General features: G+C 45.3%; 1 protein-coding gene across 1 annotated transcript; it reads left to right on the top strand.

Annotated features, from left to right (window-relative positions):
• The first annotated feature begins 145 nt into the window (after window positions 1-145).
• On the top strand, window positions 146-21,226 carry NFU1 (NFU1 iron-sulfur cluster scaffold). Its single transcript, XM_080931857.1, has 8 exons — window positions 146-231; window positions 3,119-3,219; window positions 5,810-5,945; window positions 9,798-9,864; window positions 11,703-11,817; window positions 14,396-14,456; window positions 18,128-18,302; window positions 21,075-21,226. Exons 1-8 carry the CDS (start codon window positions 173-175, stop codon window positions 21,120-21,122), a joined length of 762 nt encoding a protein of 253 aa, XP_080787983.1. The 5' UTR covers window positions 146-172; the 3' UTR covers window positions 21,123-21,226.
• Window positions 21,227-26,330: the final 5,104 nt, after the last annotated feature.

Genomic DNA, 26,330 nt, shown 5'->3' with positions numbered 1-26,330 from the left:
AGAGGAAAAAAAATCTACTTTTAGCGAAAGGTGAGGGGGAAGGCCATCTGCAGCACCGCCCTCAACCTGCAGGAACCCGGCTTCCCTTGGCCTCCCTCTGCGGGCCGGAGTCTGCGTAGGTCTCCGAGACTTGCAGGAGGCGGGTCTGCGCAAGCGCACTGGCACTGAAGTGATGGCGGCGGCCGAGCGGGCGTGGGGAGTTGCGGTCGGAGTGGCTCGGCTGTGCAGGCGGTAGGTGTCGGCTCCCGGGCCAGCAGATCCCTGTCGCCGCCTTCTCATGGGGCGGGAGCTGGCGTCTGAAGGAGCCTCGTCCTGGCTCCAGAGCCTGAGTCCAGCCACCTTCCGCGGACGTCCCTGGTAAATCCCAAGGAATGTGACTCCGCAGGGAAGTGCGGTCCCGGGGTCGCCTCTGGTCGTTCCCTGTCCCGGAAGCGACACTAGGGAATCCACTGCCCAGGCCACTGCGTCTCTTTCCTCTTCTGGAGCCACTCCCTCAGATATCTGTCAGAACCGCGTGTGGCTCCTGTAGAAAAGGGCCCGACAGAATGCTGAAGTCTCAAAAGCATGTCAGGCGGACATGGAAGCCCACACCTGTCATCCCAGTACTTGAGAGGTGGAAGCAGGAAGACCAGGGGTTCAAGGCCCGCCTGGACTATTTATGAGACTGCCCACCCCCCCCCCCCCGGTTTTAAAACTCCTAGATGCATCTTATAAAAATAGCAGATTAACAGAAGGATTTTTGTGGATTGCCCCCTTCCCCCTTGTTTTCGATGACTTTACCTCAGTTACATTGCTTAGGATCGTTCAGACTTCAAACCTTCCTGCCCGAGTACACTTCTGGTTTATCCACGATTGCTGCTTTTTCCCAGGGTTGAAGGAACAGTAATCCTAGAATACTAGGGTGTTCCCAAATCCCGGAGTATTCACTCCATTCACGTAATGGGTAGTTACTAGTTACTACATAGTGATAACCATTTACGGAGCACTCACTGTGTGGCCTGGTATGTCCCTGACTGCAAGGTGTTCGTTCCTTAGGGAGAATGATCTACAACGCTCTGCGTGCCTTTTGTTTCAGATGAGTGCATTTATTAAGGGTACAGCAAATGTAGGGTACAAGCCTAAGAGAGCAAGCAGCCAAGGGCAGAGCACAAAAGCAGGCACATCATCTAGCAGAACAGGCTGGGGAAGCCCCAGGAGCCAAGACAGTTAGCGGGGGACTCTGGTTGGCAAGGGGTCTCCTGGGTATGACGTGGGTCTTGTATTTTGGGCAGGTGCCTGGAAGTGATTTACTCCCCAGCTGTGTTCAGGGACTGATTTCACTCAACAGTTTACTCCTTCTGGTCTCAAGGGCATGATGCTTTCACTCCTGGGCTGGTTTGCTTCCATAAAAGGTCTTGGAGGACAATTTTAAGCAATCACTTAAGGCAAGTGGGTTTCTGTGTTCAAGGCCAGCCTGGTCTATACAACGAGACCCTGTCTCAAAATTAAGAAAAAGAAAAGGAAACTTAAGTCAGATCTCTAGTGATTTCCATTACTGAAATGTCCTTTGACTTCCCTGGCTAGCAGGAGTTATTTTCAGACCTCCCTTTCTTTTTAATGTGATGAAACTTTGTACTTAGCCACTCAGTGATTCTCAGGGTGAAATGAATGTCAACACTGGGCTAATGCCTCCCATCAAGTATATAGAATGTTGGCTGCTCTTGGCAATCGCCTGTGTTCCGTTAGACTTTAGACGTTGGAAATGTTGGAATGAGCATTTATTTATCCTACATATTTCAGTGGAGTTTCTGGCTTTAAATTTTGGGACATCTGAACTTAATGAGATACCATGGGCTAGAACCCAAGCATGTCTAAACACAAAATTTGTTTCTTCACGTGCACCTTACCCATCATTGGAAATTGTATGCCTTGTTTTTAGTGAACTTTGGCAGGCAGCCCCTTTCATGGGGTCAGGAATGAGGTGGGTTGAAGCTTAGAACATTTCAGGGTTTTGCTCAGGGAATGTCCATTTGCTCCTTTTTTTTTTTTTCTTCCCAAATCTGGGACTCTCAAACCAAGGGCTTTGCAAATACTAGGCGCTGTCCCATGAGCTGCACTCCCAGCCTTTACTCCAGGAGACCGGTGGGCTAGTTCTCTCCAGGTGACTGTGCTGTGAGGCAGACAAGGGAAAGTTTTTCGTTGGAGATATATATTTGTGTGTGTGTATGTGTGCATATGTATATTCTTAGCTGTTTTTAGCCATATGATGCTACTACCTAGTTTTTAAGCTTTTAAAAGAAAAAGGAAGCAGGGTGGTGGTGGCACCAGCCTATAGTCCCAGCACTAGGCAGGCAGAAGCAGGCAGATCTCTGTGGGTTTGAAGCCAGCCTGGGTACAAGGGGGCTCCACAACAGCCAAGGCTACACAGAGAAACCCTGTCTAAAAAAACAAAGCAAGCAAACAAAAAACCAAAAAAAAAAAAAAAAAAAAAAAAAAAAAAAAAAAAAAAAAAAAGAAAGAAAGAAAGAAAAAAAGAAAAGAAAGGAAGGAAGAAAGGAGGGTCTGGGGCTGCAGATTTCAGTTACTTTGTCAGTACATTTCTGATTCTGATGTCTAGATGTTAGTGAGCATTTTCAGTTACCAAAGGGGTTTACATGTGGTTTTTACCAGCATTTTTATTTTATGCACATCATTGTTTTGCCTGAATGTCTGTATATGTGCCATATGCATGCCTGATGCTCTTAGAACAGGAGCTGCAGACAATTATGAGCCACCATGGAGGTGCTGGGAGCAAAACCCAAACCCCCCACAAGAGCAACAAGTGCATTTAACTATTGACCCATCCCTCCGGGCCCTTTACCTCCATAATGGTGCAGACAGAAAATGGAAAGTTAACTCTCTAATTATTTGTTATGTTTAGATCTTAGCCGTTTTATATCTATACAAGAGAAGTATAAAGTGTTGATAAAAGGTCACCCAGCTTGCTGGGTGTGCCACTCATGTCTGTGATTCCAGTACTTGGGAAGCAGAGGCATGAGTGTCACAGACGTTCATGAGGCCACCTGGGTTAGAGTGAGACCTGTTTCAAAACAACAAAACAGATTAGATTCCTCAACACGTCACTCTGTTTCAAATGTAGGTTCTGTCATGTGGCGACTCCACACACCTTTAAGAAACAACCTCTACACCAATATGTCCGGAGACCACCTTTCCCGCTGCGTACACCCTTGTCTAACGCAGGTACAGTTAATGGTCATAAAATAAAAATTTTAAAGTTTTCTTTAAAAAAATGTATTTGTATGTGTGTGTGTCATGCTGCATGTGTGGAGGTCAGAGGTCAGCTTGCTTAAGCCCGATCTCTCCTTCTACCATGTGGGTTCTGGGGATTGAGCTTAGGCCTTTGCCTTGGTAGCAAGAACTTTTTACCCTTGAGCCATCTCAACAGGCCAAGAATTTGTCAACTTTCTATTCAGAGCCTTAGAAGGATCCAGTGATTTCCTGTTCCTCCCCACACCCTCCTTGTGGTAAAACCATACTTTACTATTATTAGTTAGAGGACATTATCTGTAGACTTGTGAAATCTCTATGTCTTGGAAACACATTCTTTAGACCATGAGTTGCTCAATAAATGATGTCTAAAATGAAATAAGAAATAAGTTACAAATGGATTTTTGTTTGAGAGAATCATGTGTATTTTAAGGTATTGCTTTCTCTTTTTCTATAAGAATATCTGCACAGCAGTGAATTCTTGCCTTTAATCAAGCCCTCTAGCGTCTGGTTTTGAATGTAATTTGAATGTAGTCACTGCAGCATTGGGAGAGGTGTGGGTGTGCATGGCTTGATGTGGTCACGGTGTAACCTTCCTGCTGCCTCGTACACCTTCCTGTGGCCATGTTCTGGGGTGAGATAGAGGGTGGCTAGGAGCATGACTTGAGTCTGGAAGAAACCTTATGTCTTCTGCAGACTGGAGTTGGTAAATGTTTTCTCCAATCCCAAAATGCCTTGGACATAAATACTGAGAACTCAGTAGGTCAGCCCACTTTAACTGGTTAGCTTTTGTGGAACTGAAGTTTGTGGTGTTCTGGTCTTTTCCAGTTGGACACCCACTGATTTCAGTCTTTGACAGTGACTTTCAGTTCTTCTCTGTGTTGTTCAAGAGCCGGTGCCTGTCTACTTAGGGCTGCATAGTATAGTATCCCTCCCAAAGGGGCTGTATAGTATCCCTCCCAAAGGGGCTGCATAGTATCCCTCCCAAAGGGGGTGCATAGTAACCCTCCCAAAGGGGGTGCATAGTATCCCTCCCAAAGGGGGTGCATAGTATCCCTCCCAAAGGGGGTGCATAGTAACCCTCCCAAAGGGGCTGTATAGTAACCCTCCCAAAGGGGCTGTATAGTATCCCTCCCAAAGGGGGTGCATAGTTTCCCTCCCAAAGGGGGTGCATAGTATCCCTCCCAAAGGGGGTGCATAGTTTCCCTCCCAAAGGGGGTGCTTCACTATGTCCTGTCCTGCCCTCACCCAGTGTCTGGCTGGATGGTAGAGCTAGGACTTGATTGATTGATTGATTGATTGATTACTTTTGAGATTATACTTTAATAACAATGTTTCTGTCTTCCCTTCTCTATAAACCTTCCATATGCCTCCTTATTCTCCTTCAAATTCATGTCCCCTTTTCAACATGTGTTATAGTGTGAATACGTGCATTTGCATATATATTCCTAAATATAACCTGTTAAGTTCATATAGTGTTACTTGTATGTATGTGGAGTTGTTTTTAAATATCTAATCAAACTGATTTTAGAATATAATTGGAATGATTTGGTTGAATATTCAGATTGGTCTTTGAGGCAGCTTATTTATGTTGAGAGAAAAGCTGTGTGGTAATACTGTATTTTCCTTAATTTTTCTCCCCAGGTGTAAATAGGTTGTATGGGTTGTTTGGCTTGTTTGTTTGCTTTGTGGGTTTTTAAAGAGGCTCCTGCTAACTGCCCTAGGCTGGCCTGGAGCCTGCCGCCCACAGGTTTCTCTTAGCCTCCAGCCCTGCAGGTCCTGGGCTACTGTGTCTGCAGATTCTAGCTTTCAAATAAGGTTTTGTTTTGACTTCTTTGGTTTTACATTTATACTTTCACCCTCTGGTATTTCTTAGAACCTCCTTTTCTGTAGACCTGGATCACTCATTGAATAGGGTAAAGCCAGATTTAGGCTTTCAGATTCCGAGAGATGCCCAGTGAATACAGTGATCTTAGTTACAGGAATTTATTAAGACAACAAAATACAAAGCCATGCTTGGTAGCACACACTTTTAATCCCAACACTCTTCAGGCAGAGGCAGGAAGATCTCTTGTGAGTTTGAGGCCAGCCTGGTCTACATAGTAAAACTGTTCCTGTAAAAGCAGACTCTTCTTGATGAGAGGCACAGGCATCTTGACAAATCAAGTTTAAGCCTGTTAACTCCTTAGGATCTCCCTGGTCAGCTTGGGAGATAAAGCTTGTGAGGTTGTTTTTCCCAATGTTTCTTACTTCTGTTTCTCTAAAAATCAAGTACTTCCAGGAGCTGGAGAGACTTCTCAGTGGTCAGAGCACTTGCTACTCTTGCAGAGGGCTAGGTTTGATTCGTACCATCCTTGTGGTAGCTTACAGCCATCCATGACCTCATTCTAGAGGAACTGATGGCTTCCTCAACACTGCTGGTACATGGTACACATACACAGGGGTAGGCAAGACATTCAGACATATAAAATAAAAAAATAAAAGTAAATAGTTTTTAAAAAGCACTTTGTTGACCATAACTTAAACTATTTTTTCCTAGCATAACACTCTTTCTCTTTTTCAGTTCGATTCATGTTTATTCAAACACAAGACACCCCAAATCCCAACAGCTTAAAGTTTATACCAGGAAAGCCGGTTCTTGAGACGAGGACCATGGATTTCCCCACACCAGCTGCGGCTTTCCGCTCCCCTCTGGCCAGGTACTGTTTCTGCCGGCTTTCACCAGGAAGCAAAGCAGCCCTCTGCGGGTTAAGCAGCCTTCCACAGCTGGTACATTTTGTGGGCAGGGCTGGTTTTAGAAGAATTGAGTTGAAATTATGAAAGCTTTCTCCCCGGGAGTGTATTTGACAGTTCATGAATGTAGCATGAATACTTACATTTTTATTATATTATATCATATTATATCATATTATATTATATTGTATATATGTATGTATGTGTGTGTATATATATCTGTATATATATATACACGCACACACACACACACACACACACACACACACATATATACTTTTTTTACTTAAGGAACGTCACAGGGCTGGAAAGATGGCTCAGCAGTTAAGAGCACTGACTGCTCTTGCAGGGGTTCTGAGTTCAATTCCCAGCAATTATTTGGTGACTTCCTTTGAGAGGGGGTGATGGGACAGGGGATATGGAGGGGAATCCGGGAAAGGGGATAACATTTGAAATGTAAATAAAATATATCCAGTTAAATAAAATTTGTGTAAACTTGAAAGGAAGAAAGAAAGAAAGAAAAAGAAAGAAAGAAACTATACCAGCTGGGTAATTATGATAAAATCCTGATCCAAACCTTTAAAACTCTAAATGGTAAAAAATTGTGCATATATGTGTGTGCACACAGTGTGAGTTTGTGTGAATGTGTGAGTGTGCACAGTATGAATTTATGTGAATGTGTGTGTGCACAGTGTAAGTTTGTGTGAATGTGTATGTCCACAGTGTGAGTTTGTGTGAATGTGTGTGTGCACAGTGTGAGTTTGTATGAATTTGTGTGTGCGCAGTGTGAGTTTGTGTGAGTGTGTGTGTGCACAGTGTGAGTTTGTATGAATTTGTGAGTGTGCAGTGTGAGTTTGTGTGAGTGTGCAGTGTGAGTTTGTGTGAGTGTGCAGTGTGAGTTTGTGTGAATTTGTGACTGTGCATTGTGTGAGTGTGCAGTGTGAGTTTGTGTGAGTGTGCAGTGTGAGTTTGTGTGAGTGTGCAGTGTGAGTTTGTGTGAGTGTGCAGTGTGAGTTTGTGTGAGTGTGTGACTGTGCATTGTGTGAGTGTGCAGTATGAGTTTGTGTGACTGTGTATAGTGTGAGTGTGTTTGAATGTGTGAGTGTGCAGTGTGTGAGAGTGCAGTGTGAGTTTGTGTGAATGTGTGACTGTGCAGTGTGTGTGTGAGAGTGCAGTGTGAGTTTGTATGAATGTGTGACTGTGCAGTGTAAGTTTGTGTGAGTGTGTGCACACACAAAGGCCAGGAATGACCTTGAGAGTTCTTTGTCACTCTATCTTTTTTCAGACAAGTCGGCTAATGATCTGAACTCAGGTCCTCACTTGTGTGCCCTGTGTACACTTTATCCACTAGACATTTTCTCCACCACTTGTGTAGGCTGGTCACAGACTCACTGTGTAACTGGCGTCGGCCTTGAACTCCTGCCTCCACTTCCTAGTGGTTGGGATTCCAGATTCACCCACTTCATCTGATTTTCAGGAACCATGAAAAGGCGCTTCTTTAATTTCAACAGAAAGCGTAGCCAGGGTTCTAGATTTTCATTCAAAACCATGAATTATTACAGTTGTCAGATGCAAGGTGACCTTTTAAAGTCAGTGAGGACATTTCTAAATTCACGAGAGCCGTGTTATGTGCCCGAGTGGCGACACCGCCAGGCCCGTCATTCACATGGATACACTGGAGTCGGTGTGAGGAGCTGCTGCTCGGCTTCCCTGCTGCTCCCCGCCACCCTTTCCTCCTCCTTTCACAGAAAGTGATTGACTGCTGGGCCTCATGCGTGCTAAATACGTGCTCTGGCTGATACTGCTTGCCGAGGATCAGCATGAAGAAGGCATTGGTGACCTCCTGCACGTGACTGTGGGCAGGCAAAAGCAACGCTCACAAATTGTTTTTCAAATTTCTAGTTCATGAATGTGTACAGTTTCTCTGACTTAAACACACCATTTCTCAGAATGCACTGTAGAGCACTTATTTTTCATGCTTTCGATACAAACAACAGTAAGAATGTGTATGTGTGTGCATGTGTGCATAAAGCAGATGTTCGGTGGGTACTTCCACCCTCTGCAGTTGTACAATAGGTAACAGCAGAGGTGCTTAAGAGCACCTGCTCTCACAGAGGGTTCCAGTCCAGGTTTCCATCAGGCACTCCAGCTCCGAGGGGTCCAGTGCCCTCTTCTGGCCTCTTCAGACACTGCATGTGCATACACACAAATAAAACAACATAAAGCCGGGCATGGTGGCTCACACCTTTAATCCCAGCACTCAGGAGGCAGAGGCAGGCAGAGCTCTGAATTTGAGGCCAGCCTGGTCTACCAAGAGAGTTCCAAGACAGCCAAGGTTACACAGAGAAACCCTGCCTCAAAAAATAAATAAAAACAAACTAAGAACCCCAAACCAAACAAAAACCCCAAGCCAATAAGAAAATAAAATAATCATTTTCAAAAATAACTAGGTAGTAGGCATTCTCATGTTTTAACATTTCATTTTGTTATTTAGTTTAATTTTGTTAAACTTATTTTGTTAAATTTTTCATCACTATTTAGTTGGTTTCATAGCTCCATACTGAATTTTTTTTTCTTTAAGAAGAATATAATTTCAGGAAATGGGCACACATACATGCACGCACATGAGCAAGTAAAGCACACACGTAAATGCATTCACACGCGTCCTCTGTGTCTGTGTCTCTGACATACTGGAGTTGAATCTAGGGCCTTGGGCCTGCAAGTTGCAGAACAGGCATATAATGTGATAATATTTGTATAACCCTTCACCTAAATAAGAGCAAATGCCTCCGTGACAGTTCCTGGAGAAGTGTATTCAAGAACAACCTAGAATTTTAACTTCTTAATTTGTTTGTACTTTTTAGTGCCTTTGCTCTTTTGAGATGGGGTCTCGGATAGCTCAGGCTAGCCTTGAACTATTGATTAGTTGGCCTCTGTTTCTTGAGTTTGGGGATTAAAGGCTGTCCTGTGATGCCTGTCTTTAACCGTTGATGCATTTGTTGAAATATTTACATGAAGAAAGAGTTAATTTGCCCAGTGTGGTGACATGCCCTTAAGCCCAGCATCTAAGTAGCATAGAAGGACTGGAGATTTGAAGCTAGCCTGGGCTACACAGTGAGGCCCTGTTTTAGCACACACACAAACAAAAACAAGAACAAAACACAGCTTTACTAGGGATATAGAGAACACACGACAGCTCCCATTGCGTGTGGATTGGGACCGAGTTCAGTTTTTTACCACCACAAGAAAGAAGGGAAAAAAATCCTGTTTTTTGTATTTGTGGAGCTTACTGACCTTTTCTTTGTTGTAGTCCTTGAGCTGTTTGAGGGAATGTTTTTTCTGTAAGGTCCTGAGGAGAGGCCAGTCTGCCGCTGTCTTCCTAGATCCTGGCACGTAGAGATGTCAGCTGTCTGCTGAGTGAATGATGTGTCTTACTTCAGGAAGGCTTTCAGGGTTGTCTTTGTGGCTTCATGGTGATGCCATCCTATCCCTGTGATGCGTACTGTGCTTTCTGCGTGTACCATGACCTCTTCACTGGTTACCAGGGCGATGGACGTGTTCAGGTGGGGGTGGAGGAGCAATGAAGAAACCTGCTGTTCAGATTCACTTGAATCTTTGAGGAACAAATGTGCTGGTGCTCTTGGGCCAGCACCTGGAGCAAGGCAGGTGACTGTAGGGTAAGAAGGACACAGCCATCTTGAGTTGATAGCTCTTTATCCAGAGGCAGCTTGGGGGCAGTTTGTGGTTCCATAACCTTTCTCTCCACGTCTACATCTGTTTCTCTTCTTTCATGAGGTTTTCTTTTCTTGTGTTCCCAGGCAGTTATTCAGGATTGAAGGTGTGAAAAGTGTCTTCTTGGGACCAGATTTCATCACAGTCACAAAGGTACAATCCTCAGAGTGTACAGGGAGACCAGCCGGCTTTTGGCTTTTTCTGAGTCCAGTTGCCCCTCTCTAGAATTTTCATTTTCTTTGGTTTTCCACAGTCCTGCTGTGTAGGCCAGGCTAGCCTGAAACCTGTGGCCTTCCTTCCTTGGCCCCCTGTGGCTAGCATTACAAACATACCACCATACCAACCTAGAATTTTCATTTTTAATATTCTAAGGTTTTTAATGACACATGGTATGAAAAATGTCAGGTCAGGAGCTGGAGACACAGCTCAGCATTAAGAGCACTGTCTGCCCTTGCGCAGAGCCCAGTTTAGGTTTGCCGCACCACATAGCAGCTTACTACCATCTATGCCTCCAACTCCAGAGGATCCAGTGTCCTGTTATGACGCCAGCCACACACGGGGTACATAGATGTATATGCAGACAAAGCATTTGAATGCACATAAAAAATAATAAGTACATTAAACACCTCAGGGGCTGTCCACTTCATTTATCAAGTTAACAAAGGGCTTTTTCTAGCTGCAGTTAATTACACTCAGGTATAACTCATCCATTCAGATGAAGCACTTGAACCTCAGCAGAGTCAACACAGTGTCCAGGATTACAGGGCTAGCCCATAACAGGACACAACCTTAGCAGGACTAGAATTTCAGCTTCCAGGTTACTGGAATAAAATTCATTTTATTTTTTTATAAAATTATTTTAAATGTAGATTTTTAATCGCATGTATTATTTTGTGTGTGTGTTTGAATTCAGGCACATAGATGTTGAAGTAAATATTTAATATGGAGACTTAACCCTTTAATGCCCCCCTTCCTCCGAGGTTTCACTCCGCAGATGCCGCTCTAGCTGAGTGCAGGAACTCTTACTACACGATTCCCTTCCCAGGCGGTTGGTTCACTCCACACACCCTGGTGCTTCTGGCCCATGTGGATATGACCGCCCCAGTGTGTTTCTTTACCCCAGTGCCCAGCAAACATTACTCCAAAGCCCGGTAGCTTTTCATAGTTGTTTTATATATTAAGTTCTCGATCCACAATAAGATTATATCCAACGTACAAAGATACAAACTGCCCTTCTATATGAGATTAAAGACCTATAGAATCCCTTGAAATATTCATATCCACCTAACGTCAGTAATTCCGCCTGGATCCAGTCCAGGCTGGATCCAGCCTGAGCTCCATCTTGATTTCCCCCTTTCTCTCTGAGCCCCCTTCCGTTTTCCTGCCTTTTCCCCGCCCACCTCTCCACTGTCCTGTCATGTAGCACCTTAACGTCAGTCCACACACACACAGATCAGAGGACAACTTACAAGAGGCAGTTCTCTCTTTCCACCATGTGGGTTCCACGCACTGGACTCACAGGTTGCAGACGTGGTACTTTACCCACTGAACCCTCTCGCCTGCCCCAAGTAGTGTTTTCACCGATTCTTCCGTGAGTTGGTAGATGAAAAGGGATCACGTAAACATTATAAACAATGCCCCGTGTGCTCTGCCAGATGCCCCAGTGCACACACCCTCTCTGAAAGGGGTACTTAGTCATTCTTATGATACATATGCACATCTGAGTTTCAGATACATGTGTGTATGTGCACAGTTCACAGGTAACACTGAACTCACTGTGGTGGTGCACACCTCTAATCCCAGCACTCAGGAGGCAGGAGCACAGATCTCTCTCTGCAAGCAGAATCTCAGTCTGGTGTATACAGTGAGTTCCAGGCCAGTCAGAGCTGCACAGTGAGGCCCTGTCTCAAAATGGGGAAAAAAATGGTGGAAATCTGGATTTGTCTTGCACTTGGCTGGAAATTCAACATGTTTCTTCAATGTGATTATAGGAGAATGAAGAATTAGACTGGAATTTACTGAAACCAGACATTTATGCAACAATTATGGACTTCTTTGCATCGGGCTTACCTCTAGTGACCGAGGAGATGCCTCCAGGAGAAGCAGGTAGCGCTGTGTTGGGGTGCCAGTGCTGGTCCAGTCTTAATTGAACCTCCTACCTCATCCCCATCACCTGGGTTCCAGTGACAGAATACAGATTTTAATAGAATTATTTAATGTTAATTATATGACATTATGGGTTCAGCTATGACCTTTTATACATGTACATAATGTGTTTTGATCATAATCACCCACTGTTGCTCTTTCTTGTCTCATTGTTGACGACCCTCTTCTTCCCAACTAACCCCACCTCCACTCCCATGTTGTTCCATCTTGTGAGAGACTTAAACGAGGCCCCTACCAGAGCACTGGCACCTTACTGGTGGAGACTCCACGGTACATGATATCCTTCCTCCCCATCAATAACTTTGTCTCGGGCCTCAGGGAGAGTGGGGTCTGACCCTGATCCATCCACGTTCAGGGGTGTTTCACCTGCATCTACGTATGTGTGCTCTGTGTGTGTGTGTGTGTGTGTGTGTGTGTGTGTGTGGTGCCATTGGAGGCCAGGAGAGGGTGTCAGATCCCCTGGAACTAGTGTTACAGATGGTTGTGAGCCACCATGTGGGTGCTGGGAACCAAACCCAGGTAGGTCCTCTGGAAGAAGAGCCAGATGGCATTCCACAGCTCTCCGCCCCTCCTCCAGCTCTTACAGTCCTGTTCCTCCCCCAACACTCCACGATGGTCTGGGAGTCTTGCTGGTAAGCTGTCCCATTTAGGGCTGAGCATTCAACAGTCACTTAGTCTCAGCCCTTGGACATGTTATGAATCTGCGGTAACTTCCACCTACTGCATGAAGAGCTGCTCTGACCAAGCCAGATCACAGCACTGATCTGTGGCTTACACATGGCTGTTTGCAAAGAAACTTGGCGAGCACATCATGTTCATTTAGTGTGATAGTTGTGGCTTTCCCATAATGAACTCCTGCCACAGGTTTTTGACCAGATTACAGCACCAGATATGACAACTTCCCTCCAGTGGAGCTGCCTCCCTTCCGATCAGAAACATGGGCTTGACACTGTTACTGTAGTCAGTGAACAGTGTCTCCCAGCCTGGGCAGCAGTGTGGCACCTTCTGGCACTGTGAGCTAGACTGTGTGAGCTAGCCTGAGCTAGCGTGCAGGCAAAGGACTTCAGTGCCAGTCCCAGCTTCTGCTCTGTGTCCTGTGACCAGGGCATGTGCTGTCTTCAGCAGGAGGAGCTTATCATCTAGTTCTGGGGAACAGCCAAGAGCAACGGGTTTATTTTTATCATTGAATGTAAAAATTAGCTCTGGAACCAATTGCACATGAGACAAAATTTCACATAGAACTTCGTATACACTGTTTTTCTCAATTTAAAAGAATGTGTTTGAACATTGAATATATTATACAAAACTAAAAATTTTAATTATGAGAAATTTTGAGAACTCAGAAACACCATACATGAGGCACAAGTTGCTTCCACCTAGATTTAACAGACGTTGCCATTTTCTGGAGAAAGGTGTTGAGAAACCAACAGTGTTAGTTCTTCTATAGTAACTTTAGACCACTTTTTAAAAAGATTTATTTTATCCATATAAGTACACTGTAGCTGTCTTCAGACACACCAGAAAAGGGCATCAGATCCCATCACATAGGGTTGTGAGCCATCATGTGGTTGCTGGGAATTGAACTCAGGACCTGTGGAAAAGCAGTCAGTGTTCTTAACCACTGAGCCGGCTCTCCACCCCACCTCCCTTTTTTAAACATTTATTTTATTCATATGAGAACATTGTGGTGTCTGATTTAGACCATTTTGAAAGGAAGTATTAAGGACACAGAACTGTGTAGTATATTACAGGTTTTGGGCAGAACCAGCTTGAGGTTTAATAATAATGACGCAGAGACGTGTATAGTATAAGCCTTTCGCTGGGGCAGTCTCTGTGTTACACTATAACGGACCAGCTTCCCGCCATCTCTTCCCCTCTCTCCTGGTCCATCTGTCTCACCCTGGCTCAGCTGACAACTCCATATTCCTCAAAAAGCCACAGTCCGGTCTAAACTGATCAGCAGCAGGACGGTGCCTGTCCTTCCCCTGGCCATCTCTTTGGGTTGTCCTTTGGCAGAGATGAGGGCGCCGTGACCCCCTTCACTGGCAGCTTGCTTTTTAACACGATAAGCTCGGAGAATAGTCTCTTCCACTGGTGAGGAAGGGAAGCTAAGGGCTGTTGAGAGGACAGTGCCAAGTGTTCTGTCACAGCTAGCCCTCCCCGAGGCACCACAATATGGGGACACACCTGTCAGCCCTTTGATACAGTGTATGGGAGAAGGCTGCCCCAGCAGTGGAGGTATGTTCCTGTCATTTCAGCTCTTGGGAGACAGAGGCTGAAGGATTGCTGTGAGGTCATTGTTTTTCTACGTTTTTGTTTTGAATTTTGAAACAAGATCTTGCTAAATCTACCTAGCCTGGAACCTCCTATGTAGACCAGGCTGACCTTGAACTATGACCTTTCCGTACCTACATGAAAGCCATATGCCTGACTCTGCTTTTTATGTGACAATCTCCTGTTTAATACTTAAACAGCTTCCAAATTGTTACTCTTGGTTTTCTTATGGTTTTTTTTCTAGGTTCTGAGGAAGATGACGAAGTCGTGGCAATGATTAAAGAACTGTTAGATACTAGAATACGGTACGTATTAACATCCCCACCTCCGTCCCCCAATCTAGTGCTGAGGAGATGGTTTTCATTAAAGCAGCAAGCCATCATCAGGAGGCTGGAGCAGGGCTCCAGCTCAGTAATCAGTGTAAACCACCACAGGTCGTCACTGCAGCTGAACATAAAGAGAGCCTGTGTCTCAGTGTTCGGTCGTATTTACAGCAGCCCCTGTGGATGCAGGCGAGAGGGAGTTCCCCACACGCAGCCTGTGTTTAGGAGAGTGGACATCGTGCTTGTGAGGAGAGTAGTGTCCACGTAGCAACTGCTGAAAAAGCCAGGCTTGGCGACACTGTTCTTTAGTCCCTAGGGAAAAAGGAGGATCTCTGTGGGTTTGACACTAGCTTGGGGTACACACAGTGAGACTGTACCTCAAAAGCGAAGCAAACAAGCAAAAACCAGGAATAGAGACAAGACTAGTGGACACCCTATCTCCACTTTTCTCACAGCAGACCACGGAGTCCAGAGGTTTTTTAAAGATTTACTTATTTTATTTTATTTATATGAGTCCACTGTAGCTGTCTTCAGACACACCAAAAGAGGGCATCAGATCCCATTACAGATGGTTGTGAGCCACCATGTGGTTGCTGGGATTTGAACTCAGGACTTCTGGAAGAGCAGTCAGTGCTCTTAACCACTGAGCTATTTGTCCAGTCCTTAAGTCCAGATTTTTAAGAAAATATATTCTTCTTTAGTTATTTTAAGAAAAACTTAGATATTTAATATCAAGAGGCTGGCTAAGTGGCCAGGTGGCGGTAGCGCACACCTTTAATCCCAGCACTAGGGAGGTAGAGGTGGATCTCAGGGAGTTCAAGACAAGTCTGGTTTACAGAGGAAGTTCCAGGATAGCCAGGACTACACAGAGAAACCCTATCTTGAAAATCAAAACAAAAAATTAGATAAATAAATGAAAAGATGAATTCCTGCAAGGACAGGAATCTAAGGAAAAAAACGGAGAGGAGGGCCTGAAGCTAGAAAAAAGCACAAGTTCTGAGTCAGCCTCCATTGAGAGAGGGAGAGGTGGGTGGAGAGGGAGAGGTGGGTGGAGAGGGAGGAGAGGTGGGTGGAGAGGGAGAGGTGGGTGTGCAGGGTTTGGCTGGTGATTTAATGGTACATAGAAAGCAAGCAAAGCTGAAGTTGACAGACTGGGAAACCCAACTCCAGTTCCTGACCAGGGATGCACAACTTACATACAGGACAGAAAGACTGAAAAGGAGCTGGAGAAGTGCATAGCATTCAGACATAGCACTGGGACATCGCACTGAGAGCTTCTGACGCTTCGCAGACACCAGAGCACAGCGTGCTGACCCACAGCTGTGGCGGCTGCCACACGGGAATATAGTTTGACCATCTAATAGCACAAATTCAAAATAAGTAAAGAATATTTGACAGATGAAAAGGGACACAAATAACTCACAGGTATGCGAGGAAATTAACCCCTCTCTCCAACTAAACACACACACACACACAAGTCAGAAAAGAGAGCTTTAAATGTACTTATGTAATACTTACACAAGGCTTCACTGTGTAGCCCTGGCTGCCCTGAGCCTTGCTGTGTCCACTCATTTGATCTCTATCCACAGACAACTGTCTGCCTCTGGCTTCTGGTGGCTGGAATTAAAGGCAGAATTCACCGTACCCAGGCTAAGGTAGCATTTTGAATATGCGATTTAATGGTTGACTAGATGTTGACATTTGTGTAACACACTCGGCAAGAATGAAATATTTCTGTGTGCACACGGGTTCATACAGCAGCCCGTATCTGCAGCCCTTATCTAGTTTCAGAGTTAAATTCACTGAGAATATTGGACTTTGCTGTTTGGTGATGCGGATTAAACCCAGGGCCTTGAGCATAAGCATGTGGGAAGACCGTTTGCTGACTGCAGAGGAGCTGAGGGCTCCTCAAAATGGCTTATGGTTAGGCTGAGGATGTAGTTTCAGGGGTTTGTCAAGAATACCAAAGGCAGGGCCTGGGGGGCACAGTCGGTTGTCAGTGTCAATATTAACCTGATTCAACAAAGAAAATCATGGCGGGTTCTTACAATGAGGTGGTATGGTCCAGTGAGGTGGTCACTGGGTTACTTGTTGCAAGTCTGGTGACCTGAGTTTCATCTTTGAAACTCACATGATAGGAGAATACTGAGTCCTTAAAGTTGTCCTGTGGCTGTCACAGCAGCATATGCACATCCCCAAAACAAATAAATACAATACATTAAATTAATTAGCATCTGTATGACTTTGGCCGGGCAGGGTTTTGTTTTGTTTTTTATTCACAAGGACACAAGAAAATCAGGAAAATTAAGGAAAAAACAAATTGGATGATAGTAAAATTCTGCCTTTTGTTGTGGAAAAGCAGAGTAGATTTTGTAGTGTATACGACAAGATGCCCTAGTGGGTAAAGGCACCTCCTGCCAAGGTTGACAACCCAAGTTCTAGATCCTTTCCACATCACATGCACACTGTAGTGCATGTGTGCAAGCATACACACACACACACACAAAACAAATACAAACATCAAGGGGGCTGAAGGGACGGCTCAGTGGTTCTGAACACCCACTGCTCTTCCCCAGGGTCCAGAGTCAGTTCCCAGTGTCCACCTGGAGCTCACACCCCATTCCAGGGGCTCCTGCATCTCTCTGCTCACACTCCGGTACTCACACTTCCACAGGAAATACGTGTCTTTTTTAAAGCTTTTTTTTTTAAGATACTAATTTTATGAATTCATAAGAATTACAGATAGACAAGGAAAAAATAAAATAGAGGCTGGGGCTAGACCGTGGCGGAAGGCAGTAAGCAGACACAGCCGCTAGTTGTGGACAGGAGCAGAGTGAGCAGCCTTCAGACTCACCAGTATGCAGATCAAACCTCTGTAACCCATCACACCCATCAACAGTTCACCGTTCTGATGGGCACCAGTGGTGGTGAGAACAGGAAGCCGTGGTGTGCTCACCTTTCCTGGGGGCATGTCAGGGTGTGTGATTTTAGGAAAGGGTTTGGCACTGTCCACTGAGTCTACATAGTTACACTTCTGTTGAGGCAGGCTCTCATCTATAATTTGGGCTAGCTTGGAACTGAGTTTGCAGCCTGGTCCAGCCTCAGACTCCTGGCTGTCCTGTCAGCATTAGCATTTTGGGAATGAGCCTCCACTCCTGCTCCAGGAATCTGACCTCAATCATACATCTGCCCAGACCAAAAGATGCACCAGTGGACTACAGCCACGTTATATGTGCAAGTAAGATGCCCATCTGCAGCGAGATGGGTCATCCTCTGCCGCATTAGTAGTGGAATACTATGCAGCTGTGAGATGGGTGAACTCTTACAGTCAGCAAGAGTAAGTTATCCAGAGAGGAAGGGAAGCTGGATAAACATGAGTGGTTTAAAATTAGACTTCAGGCCAGTGAGGATGCTGGGTAGGGAAAGCCACTTGCTGCCGTCCTGCTGCTAACCTGAGTAACATTCTCAGAACCTACACAGAGAAGGAAGTGACTATGGAAGGTTTCACTTGATTATATACATGCCAAGCATTCACACACGCATGCACGCACGCATACACAGGGAAACACATGCACAAAACAGTGAACCGTCTTAACCTTTTCCATTGAAGGCATCTGTTGTGTTAAATGTGTTCTGAATGTCCTGTGGCTCAGGCCAACTGTGCAGGAAGATGGGGGCGACGTCATCTACCGAGGCTTTGAAGACGGCATCGTGCGGCTGAAGCTCCAGGGCTCCTGCACCAGCTGCCCCAGCTCCATCATCACCCTGAAGAGTGGGATTCAGAACATGCTGCAGTTTTATATCCCAGAAGTGGAGGGTGTAGAACAGGTAGGCAGCTTTGAGACAGCTTGGGTGTCACAGTTAGAGGGGACAAGTCAATAACCTGTGTTTACTTAATGTCTTAGTTAGGGTTTACTGCTATGAGCAGACACCATGACCAAGGCCACTCTCCTAAGGACAATATTTAATTGGAGCTAGCTCAAAGGTTCAAAGGTTCAGTCCAGTATCATCAAGACAGGAGCATGGCAGCATCCAGGCAGGCATCTAGTGCAGGAGAATCTGAGAGCTCTACATCTTCATCTGAAGGCCACTAGAAAAAGACTGGCTTCCAGGCAGCTAGGGTGAGGGTCATAAGCCTTCGCCCACAGTGACACATCTACTCCAGCAAGGCCACACCTTCTAACAGTGCCACCCACCCCCTGGGCTGAGTATATACAACCATCACACCCAGGGAAGCTCCACTGCAGATGTCATGGAGGGATTCCCAGCACTTTGTATGCACCGTGCAACTAGAGATGAGATAGGAGTCGCTCACATGTTCTACCCATTCTTACTCCTCCCTGCTCCATCTCTTAGGTTTCATGTACCCCAGGGTGACCTCGAACTCCTGCCTCCCAAGTGCTGAGGTTGCAAATGTGTGCCACACCTGGTCTTCATTAAAAATTTTATTACATGTATGTGAGTGTGTGTACATGTTTGCATATGTGGGTGTGCCTACGTGTATGTGTGTGTGTGCGCAAATCAGAAGGTACCTTGTGGGACTGGCTGTCTCCTACTTTATGTGGATTCCAGGGACAGAGCTCTCAGGATATCATCAGCCTTGGGAGCAATGTCTTTACCCTTGAGCCATCTTGCTAGTCCCAGTTTTTTTTTTTTTTTTTTTTTTTTTTTTTTTTTTTTTTTGATAAGACAGAATTTCCCTTCATAATTGAGAGTGGCCTGGAGCTTGCTGTGTAATCCTCCTGCCTCAGCTTCCTGAAAGCTGGAATATGTTATACAGTGAATTTAGTACTTACCTGAGTGGTATGTATTAAAGACCAGCCTTTTGGTCCAGTACAATCCGTCTTAGTGTGTGTCTCAGCACTGGCTATGCACGGGCCTCCTGAAAAGATGAGAGGCCCCACCTCCACCTTTGTCTTGTTCTGCAGCAGCTCTGCTGGGTCTCACAGCATTGTTTGCACGTTAACACCGAAAACACTCTTGGGAAGCTTACTCCAAATTTAGGAATGCTTCTGCCTAAGTAGAAATTGATTTACAAAACTCTCTAGATTAGATATATTGAAACTGGGTATTTTTTACTTTTTTAGTGGTCAACCTCAAAGAAAAACTAGGAGAGAACTCTGCTAACTATCTCATCAGAACCTATCCAGATCCCAGAGGCCATTTCAGTTTTTGGTGGTGTTTGTTTAAAGTTTTGTGATGAAGTTTTGCTTTGCTGCCTGGCTGGTCTTACACTCTTTCCTGGGCTAGAGTGACTCTTCTACCTCAGCCTCCAAGGCGCTGGTCCTTCTCTGCTGCTGTGCCCTCCCATCAGGATGCCCGTAGCTTGTTACTCCCCTTTTCCCTCACCACACGGCCTTTTGAGAAAACAGCATTGGTTGAGGCCAGTAAGTTAACAAAGAATAACATTGTAGCCACGTGTCCCGGTGGGTGCAGAGTTGACTGGTCACAAGCTCCGATTGCCACATTGTAGTGAGCATGGCAAGGAACAGTTAGAACTTTCTATAATTCTTCCTTTTCAGAGACGCTATCCTTTATTATCCAATATCATTTGAGCTCATGGAAGGACTAGCCTTTTCTATTTCCCTTTAAGTATTCCTTGAAAATCTTCATGCTTCTTTAGGTTTAAAATATTTATTTGAGTAAAATCAAAATAATTCATAATATTTTTCCTTTACTATTTTGGGAGGTTTGGGGGGAGGGTCCCTTTTAAAAAAAAAATATTCTTGAACTCACTCTGTAGACCAAGCTGGCCTGGAACTCAAAAGAGATCTGCCTGCTTCTGCCTCCTGAGTGCTAGAAATAAAAGCGTGTGTCTCCATGCCCTGTTTTTTGTTTTTAGTTGCGTTTTATTTATCATATACGTGTGTGTATGTACATACACCATGGTGCACAAGAAGTGCCTTGAAATTAAACCAATCTGCAAAGGTTGGGCATGAGGATCAGGTCTCCGGCCCAGCAGCAACGCCTCTATCCTCTGAACCTCCCTGAACCTCCTTTCTGCTGTCCTGTTGGTTTTCTGAGGCTAAGTCTCAAGTCATACAATAGCCTTGAACTCTTTTTTTTTTTTTTTTTAAAGATGTATTTATTTATATTTAAGTACACTGTAACTGTTTTCAGACACACCAGAAGAGGGCATCAGATCCCATTACAGATGGTGTGAGCCACTATGTGGTTGACAGAATTTGAACTCAGGACCTTTGGAAGAGCAGTCAGTAACTGTTACCCTCTCTGAGCCATCTCCCCAGCCCAGCCTTGAACTCTTGATTCTGTGGTTACTGGCATGTGTTCTCCTGACAGGACTCAGTTTACCCAGCTGAGATGCTGTTGCCAAGGGCCACTTTTCTGAAACAAACAAACAAACAAACAAACAAAAAAAACGAGTCCCAGTTCTTTTATATGCACTTAATTTGCTTTTTAATCTTAGGACCCCAGTTCTGACTGACTCTTGTGCTTTGGACTATTGTGGATTTATTCCTCTTGGCGTGCTATGTAATAATCATAGATTATTTCAAACAGGCAAGTGATGGTCACACTGGGAAAATAATGCTTTCTAACCTCTTTCTTAACTCTTGAATTTTCTTTGTTTTCTGGCTCTAGGTGATGGATGATGATGAATCAGATGAAAAAGAAGCAAATTCACCTTAAATAATCTGCATTTTCTTTGGCCACCACCATTGGACTTACTTTACTGAGCCTGTATTACTCTCTGCTGTGGAAGTTTATCAATAAAAGGTTTCCTTCCTCCAGAATGATATAATTAATTTGCTTCCCCTCACAAATTATTTACGGAATCCGGAGTCACCCACACGCTCAGGACTTAGTCATTTACACCGCCCTGAGTCTTATCCCACGCTCGAGGGTCTTATCCAGGGGTATTTTTGTTTTTATTCTTCATCTCTGCTGGTTCTTTCTTTGCGTGCTGGGAGAAACACTTAGAAGGCAAAGGTAGCTGGGTCTCTGAGTCCCAGGACAGCCAGAGCTACACAGTGCACTGAGCACTGTCGTGGGGAAGGAGAGCAGGCAGAAAGCTCAGCCCCAAGGCCCTGCCTTCCTGTTTGTGCCTCTGAGGACAGACCGCAGGGCCCTGGGCAGCCGTTTTATTGGTTTGTGATTTGTGGCAGGCTGCCAGATGTCAGCCTTGAAATGAAACATATTGACACATGTTTTTCGGTTACTTGGATCTAGAAAATAAGTCAATGGGTTGAAGCATTTGTTCCATTAGTGGTTGACTTATAAGGTATAATTTAATCAGGTGGTAGGGTTTGCTGTTGTGCCTGGTGTGATGAATGCCAGCCAGCCCAGCACTCCAGGGGCGGGTGGGGACAGCAGGACCAGAGGTCTCAGGCCAGTGTGGGCTACATGAAACCCTTCAAAGAAACTCACATGATGGTAATAACTCATTATTAGTTGTGTTTAGCTAAAATAAAAAGTAGAGACAAAAATTTCCCAGAAACATATAGGCTATTGTTACATAAATACTATTGAAAATGCTTCCCAAAGGCCAGGTTAGAGGCCTACTATTCCAGTCAAGTCTGGAGGGCAACATGTTCAGGACCAGCCTGGGCTACTTAGCAAGGTCGTGACTCAAAAAGATAGAAAGGAGAAGATGGAGAGGGAGTAGGGGAGAGCAAGCCTGAGATACTGAGGTGTTGCACTGATAGGGTATTTGCCATATGTCTGTATTCCTGGGTTCATTTCCCCAGCACAGAAACAGTAACTGTAGGACAACTTAGTAGGTATGTGAAACTGAGATCTTGGCTAATAGCAAGGTAGGTTCTAAGATTCCCTGCTAACCGTAGAGGGTAAAGTGCCCCATAGAATTCTAGGTCAGATCCTTCGATAGCCGTTTAACGTGAGATGCTTCGTAAAGGGTCTGTATAGAAGGCCGTGTGAGAGCAATTATGCAAAAAGAGTGAGTTGCCACTGATGGGTCACTGTGCAACTAGAAACCTGAGACCCATTAGGTGGGTGGCTATGGCCTGAAGTGGAAATGTAAGGGTTCTTTGGGAAGTCAGTTGTGTTGGATGGTGTGTTGCTGGGGCAAACACATGAAGCAGTGTTTTCCCAAAGCAGACACAGGTGCTAAAGCAAGCACAAGAAAGGACTCATGGTGGATTCTTCACTAATGACGCACAAGTATCGGTTCACCTCACACGCATTGTTGAGCATGGTGTATTCATGAAGTATTCGTGAGTGGATCGAGCTGCCTCTGCTGACCTGTGGACTGAACTGCCGATTTCCTGACAGTGTGGGTGCGATTTGCTCCAAAGAACAATTTCAAAACAGGCTCACATCCCCCATATTCTTTCTCCACCACTACCTCTGGTGGGTGGTGGGCTACAAGAGAGGTTGAAGTGTTTAAGAACCATCATTAAAATTAGGCTTTGAAAAATTAAAGTTACATTTGCCTCTTGTTTAACAGTTTCCATTGCCGTGAACAGACACCATGACCAAGGCAACTTCTTACAAAGAGCAACATTTAATTGGGGCTGGCTTACAGGTTCAGAGGTTCAGTCCATTTCATCAAGGCAGGCAGCCTGGCAGCCCGGGCAGGTGTGGTGTTAGAGGAGCTGAGAGTTCTACACCCTGTTCTGAAGGCAAACAGAAGACTGGCTGTCATGTAGCTAGACCGAAGGTCTCAGCCCACTCTCACAGTGACATACTTGCTTGTGGGGCAAGGGAATTGTGCCACCAGACAGAAGACCTGATCAGACTGAAGCAGGTTCAAAAACCCAAAGAATTCTCGTAGTTGAGAACAGCAGGTGTTAGAGCCAGCTCCCTGCCAGGGTCTACCTGTCTTGGACCACATAACTACAGCACCCACTGAGAGTGACATGACAACCAGTCATATGGGGACAACACCTGAAGCCCTTCCTCATGCAAATTAAGTCCCTGACGTCTAGACTGAGCCAATGACAAGGCTCTACCCCTGGCTCCCACCTCACCCTCAGAGTGTTTGTTTATAAAGTCCCTATTGTGCTCTAACACACCAGGGAAGTTTTCTCTTAAAGCATTAGCGCTAGACTGCAGCTCCACCCCGCAGGCCAGGCTGGAGGTCTCGCCACAGCAGCTGCTTCCCAAAGCTGCCATTTGCTATGCTTTATAGACCACATCCCAACACTCTCCTTAGTGGCCCCCGCTTCCGCTGCAGCTCAGGCTCGGGATCTTGGTTGCCCGCCCTGCCCAGGCCTCCCTTTAACACTTGGGCTTTTCCGGCTGGCCAGAGCCTGGTGCTTCTTCCAACAAAGCCACACCTACTGCAGTAAGGCCATACTTCCTAAGAGCCACTCCCTGGGCCAAGCCCGGTCAGACCACCACACCCCTGTTTTCATAGTGTGATGGTGGAGTTGCAAGGCAGACATTTCCCATTTCCATGCTCTTAAGTGGAAAAGCCTAGAGTGTGCACCCCACACACCCACTGCACCCATGTGTGCAGCTCCCGTCCTGGCCTGCACCCTCGTCACAGAGGGAGGAGGCTCTAATACTAGTTGGTGGATAAGGGTTTTTCCTGCCTTTTTTAAACCATGAGATGTGAAGTTCCTGCTCTGCAGCCCAGTGGGAGTCTATATCTGTTGCTTTACGCTCTACATCAACACATCAAAGTTAGCTGCGATGTCCCACTGGTTCGAGGGCCATCCACAAACAACTTTTATATTCTCTGAAGCTCTGAGGAGGTCTTTCAGCTCTCAACAGTCCACCCCTCATTCTAACTCTAAAGGGTGCAACAGGACAGAAATGGTGGAGCGAAGGTAGGAACAGCTAGTGATGTTCCTAGAACATGGTGGGAGGGGGTGACTCAGGGGGCCCATGATGAGGCATCCCCCTGAGGTAAAGCGCATGGGAAGTGAGGATGAGAAAGGAGTAGAGGCAGAGAAAGAAGGGACAGAGGAGGAGGGAGGGAGGGAGAGAAGGAGGGAAAGACAGAGACAGAGAGACAGAGAGTCAGAGAGACAGAGGGGGCTGGCCAGAAGAGGGGCGAGGGGAAGAGGGAGAGAGGGGAAAGGGGTCAGAGAGAAAGAAAAGGGTTAGAGACAGAGAAGAGAGGTTGAACAGTCCCTTTTATAGCCTACCTGGCTGTTGCTAGGTAATTGTTGGGCGGAGCCTAGAAGAAATGCTAACATGCTAACAGCTAATCTCATGTTTTCTGTGTATTTGAGTTCCTTCTTAGCAAAACTAGAAATCTCTCTTCTAGCCTCTGCCTCCTGGAGGAGAAAATGAGAGTTGTAAAGTAACTTTTACTCTCCTGAAGTAGTTGTCATTTCTGAGGCTTACAGCCTCCAACTGCTCACCCAGGGCTGGTCCTGGAAGCTTCTAGCCTCTGTACAATCTAATCTAGGCCTAGACTGTTTTCTAGGCTGACTGATTCCATCTGGCTTCTCTCAGCCTCTCCTGAATTGCTCTTCTTGGGCTTCATACTAATGTTGGCAGTATGTTCTGTCTTCTGGCTTCTTCCCATTCTCTGATTTGTTCTGTCTTCATCTGGGTCTAGCTTGTTCTGTCTCTGCAACCTGTCTCACTCTGTCCCAATAAAACTGCCTCCAAGTTCCATGAACTCAACTCCAGTGCCTGCCTCTCAACTCAGTGGCACTAAGGATCTCACCAAACAGAACTGACTTGCACTCTGAGATCTGCATGCTTCTGCCTCCTGAGTGCTGGGGTTAGAGGTGTGCACCCCCACATTCAGGTGTAAGCCTTTCATTATCTGAAACTTGCCAAATACCAGGCTGACCTTGAACTTGGACCTGCTAACCTCTGTCTTCTGGGCTTAAAGGCAAAATTGTATTCCAGCCAAATCCCATAGACCTAGAAGACCTATGGATTTGATTTCATGCCAGAGCAGCCATGTTCTGAATTAAGATTCCTCTTCTGGAAGTGAATTCTACTTGTAGTTGGGAGTGACCCATTGTCTGAGAGGGAAGAGGAGTCAGGCCATGCCCACTTAAGGTAGCAGACAGCCTTTATAGGCCCTTGCTTTCTCTTTTCTCATTCTTTATTTACCTAAAAAAAAAAAGTTTATTTATTTATTTAATGTATATGAGCACACTGTTGCTCTCTTCAGACACACTAGAAGAGGGTGTCAGATCCCACCACAGATGGTTGTGAGCCACCATGTGGTTGCTGGGAACTGAACTCTTGAAGTGCTCTTAACCACTGAGCCTTCTCTTAATTCTCCTGCCTCTGCCTCTTTCAGCAAATCCTACGGATATACATCACCACAACTGGCTTTTCTCATTCTTTTTAGAAAAAATTTCCCTTTCCTTTGGAAAGCTAAACTGTCGATCCCTATTTCCCAACCCTTATTTTCACAGTAGTAGAGCACCTGTCTCACACTGGCCTTGACCCCTCCTCACCTGGAAGGCAGGAAGTGAGGATGGAGTGGCAGCTACAGGTGTGCTTCTAGAACTGTCTTAGAATAGAGGAGACCGAGTCCCACAACACTGTCTGTGGTTAATTTATAGTTGTGACCCAACACGTTGTGTTCCTTCCTTTCATACTTAATATTAGCTAATGAATTCTTCCTTCCTCCCTCTAATTTAAATTGGTTTCTGTTGTCATTTATAAAGTTAAAAAAAAAAAAAAAAGGCTGGAGAGATGGCTCAGTGGTTAAGAGCACTGACTGCTCTCCCAGAGGTCCTGAGTTCAATTCCCAGCAACTACATGGTGGCTCACAACCATCTGTAATGGGAGCTGATGCCCTCTTCTGGTATATACTCATACATAAAATAAATAAATAAAAATTATATAAAAATAAAGGTAAAAAGTTTAGTTTGGGGAAAAATTAATGAAATTATTGGTTTCCCAGTGTGTGTGTATAAATGTGTAAAATATCTAGAGAAAGATCATGTGTCCACA

The sequence above is a fragment of the Micromys minutus genome (assembly GCF_963924665.1).
Source record: "Micromys minutus genome assembly, chromosome: 18".
Taxonomy (NCBI): Eukaryota; Metazoa; Chordata; class Mammalia; order Rodentia; family Muridae; genus Micromys; species Micromys minutus.
This window is presented reverse-complemented; position numbering and strand designations above follow the sequence as displayed.

What these genes read in the sequence shown, in the direction of transcription:
- NFU1 (XM_080931857.1), top strand. Translation starts at nt 173, where the DNA reads ATGGCGGCGGCCGAGCGGGCGTGGGGAGTTGCGGTCGGAGTGGCTCGG. An exon ending in TTCCGCTCCCCTCTGGCCAG is followed by an intron (nt 5,946 to 9,797) that starts GTACTGTTTCTG and finishes TTGTGTTCCCAG; the next exon opens with GCAGTTATTCAGGATTGAAG. An exon ending in CTGTTAGATACTAGAATACG is followed by an intron (nt 14,457 to 18,127) that starts GTACGTATTAAC and finishes CCTGTGGCTCAG; the next exon opens with GCCAACTGTGCAGGAAGATG.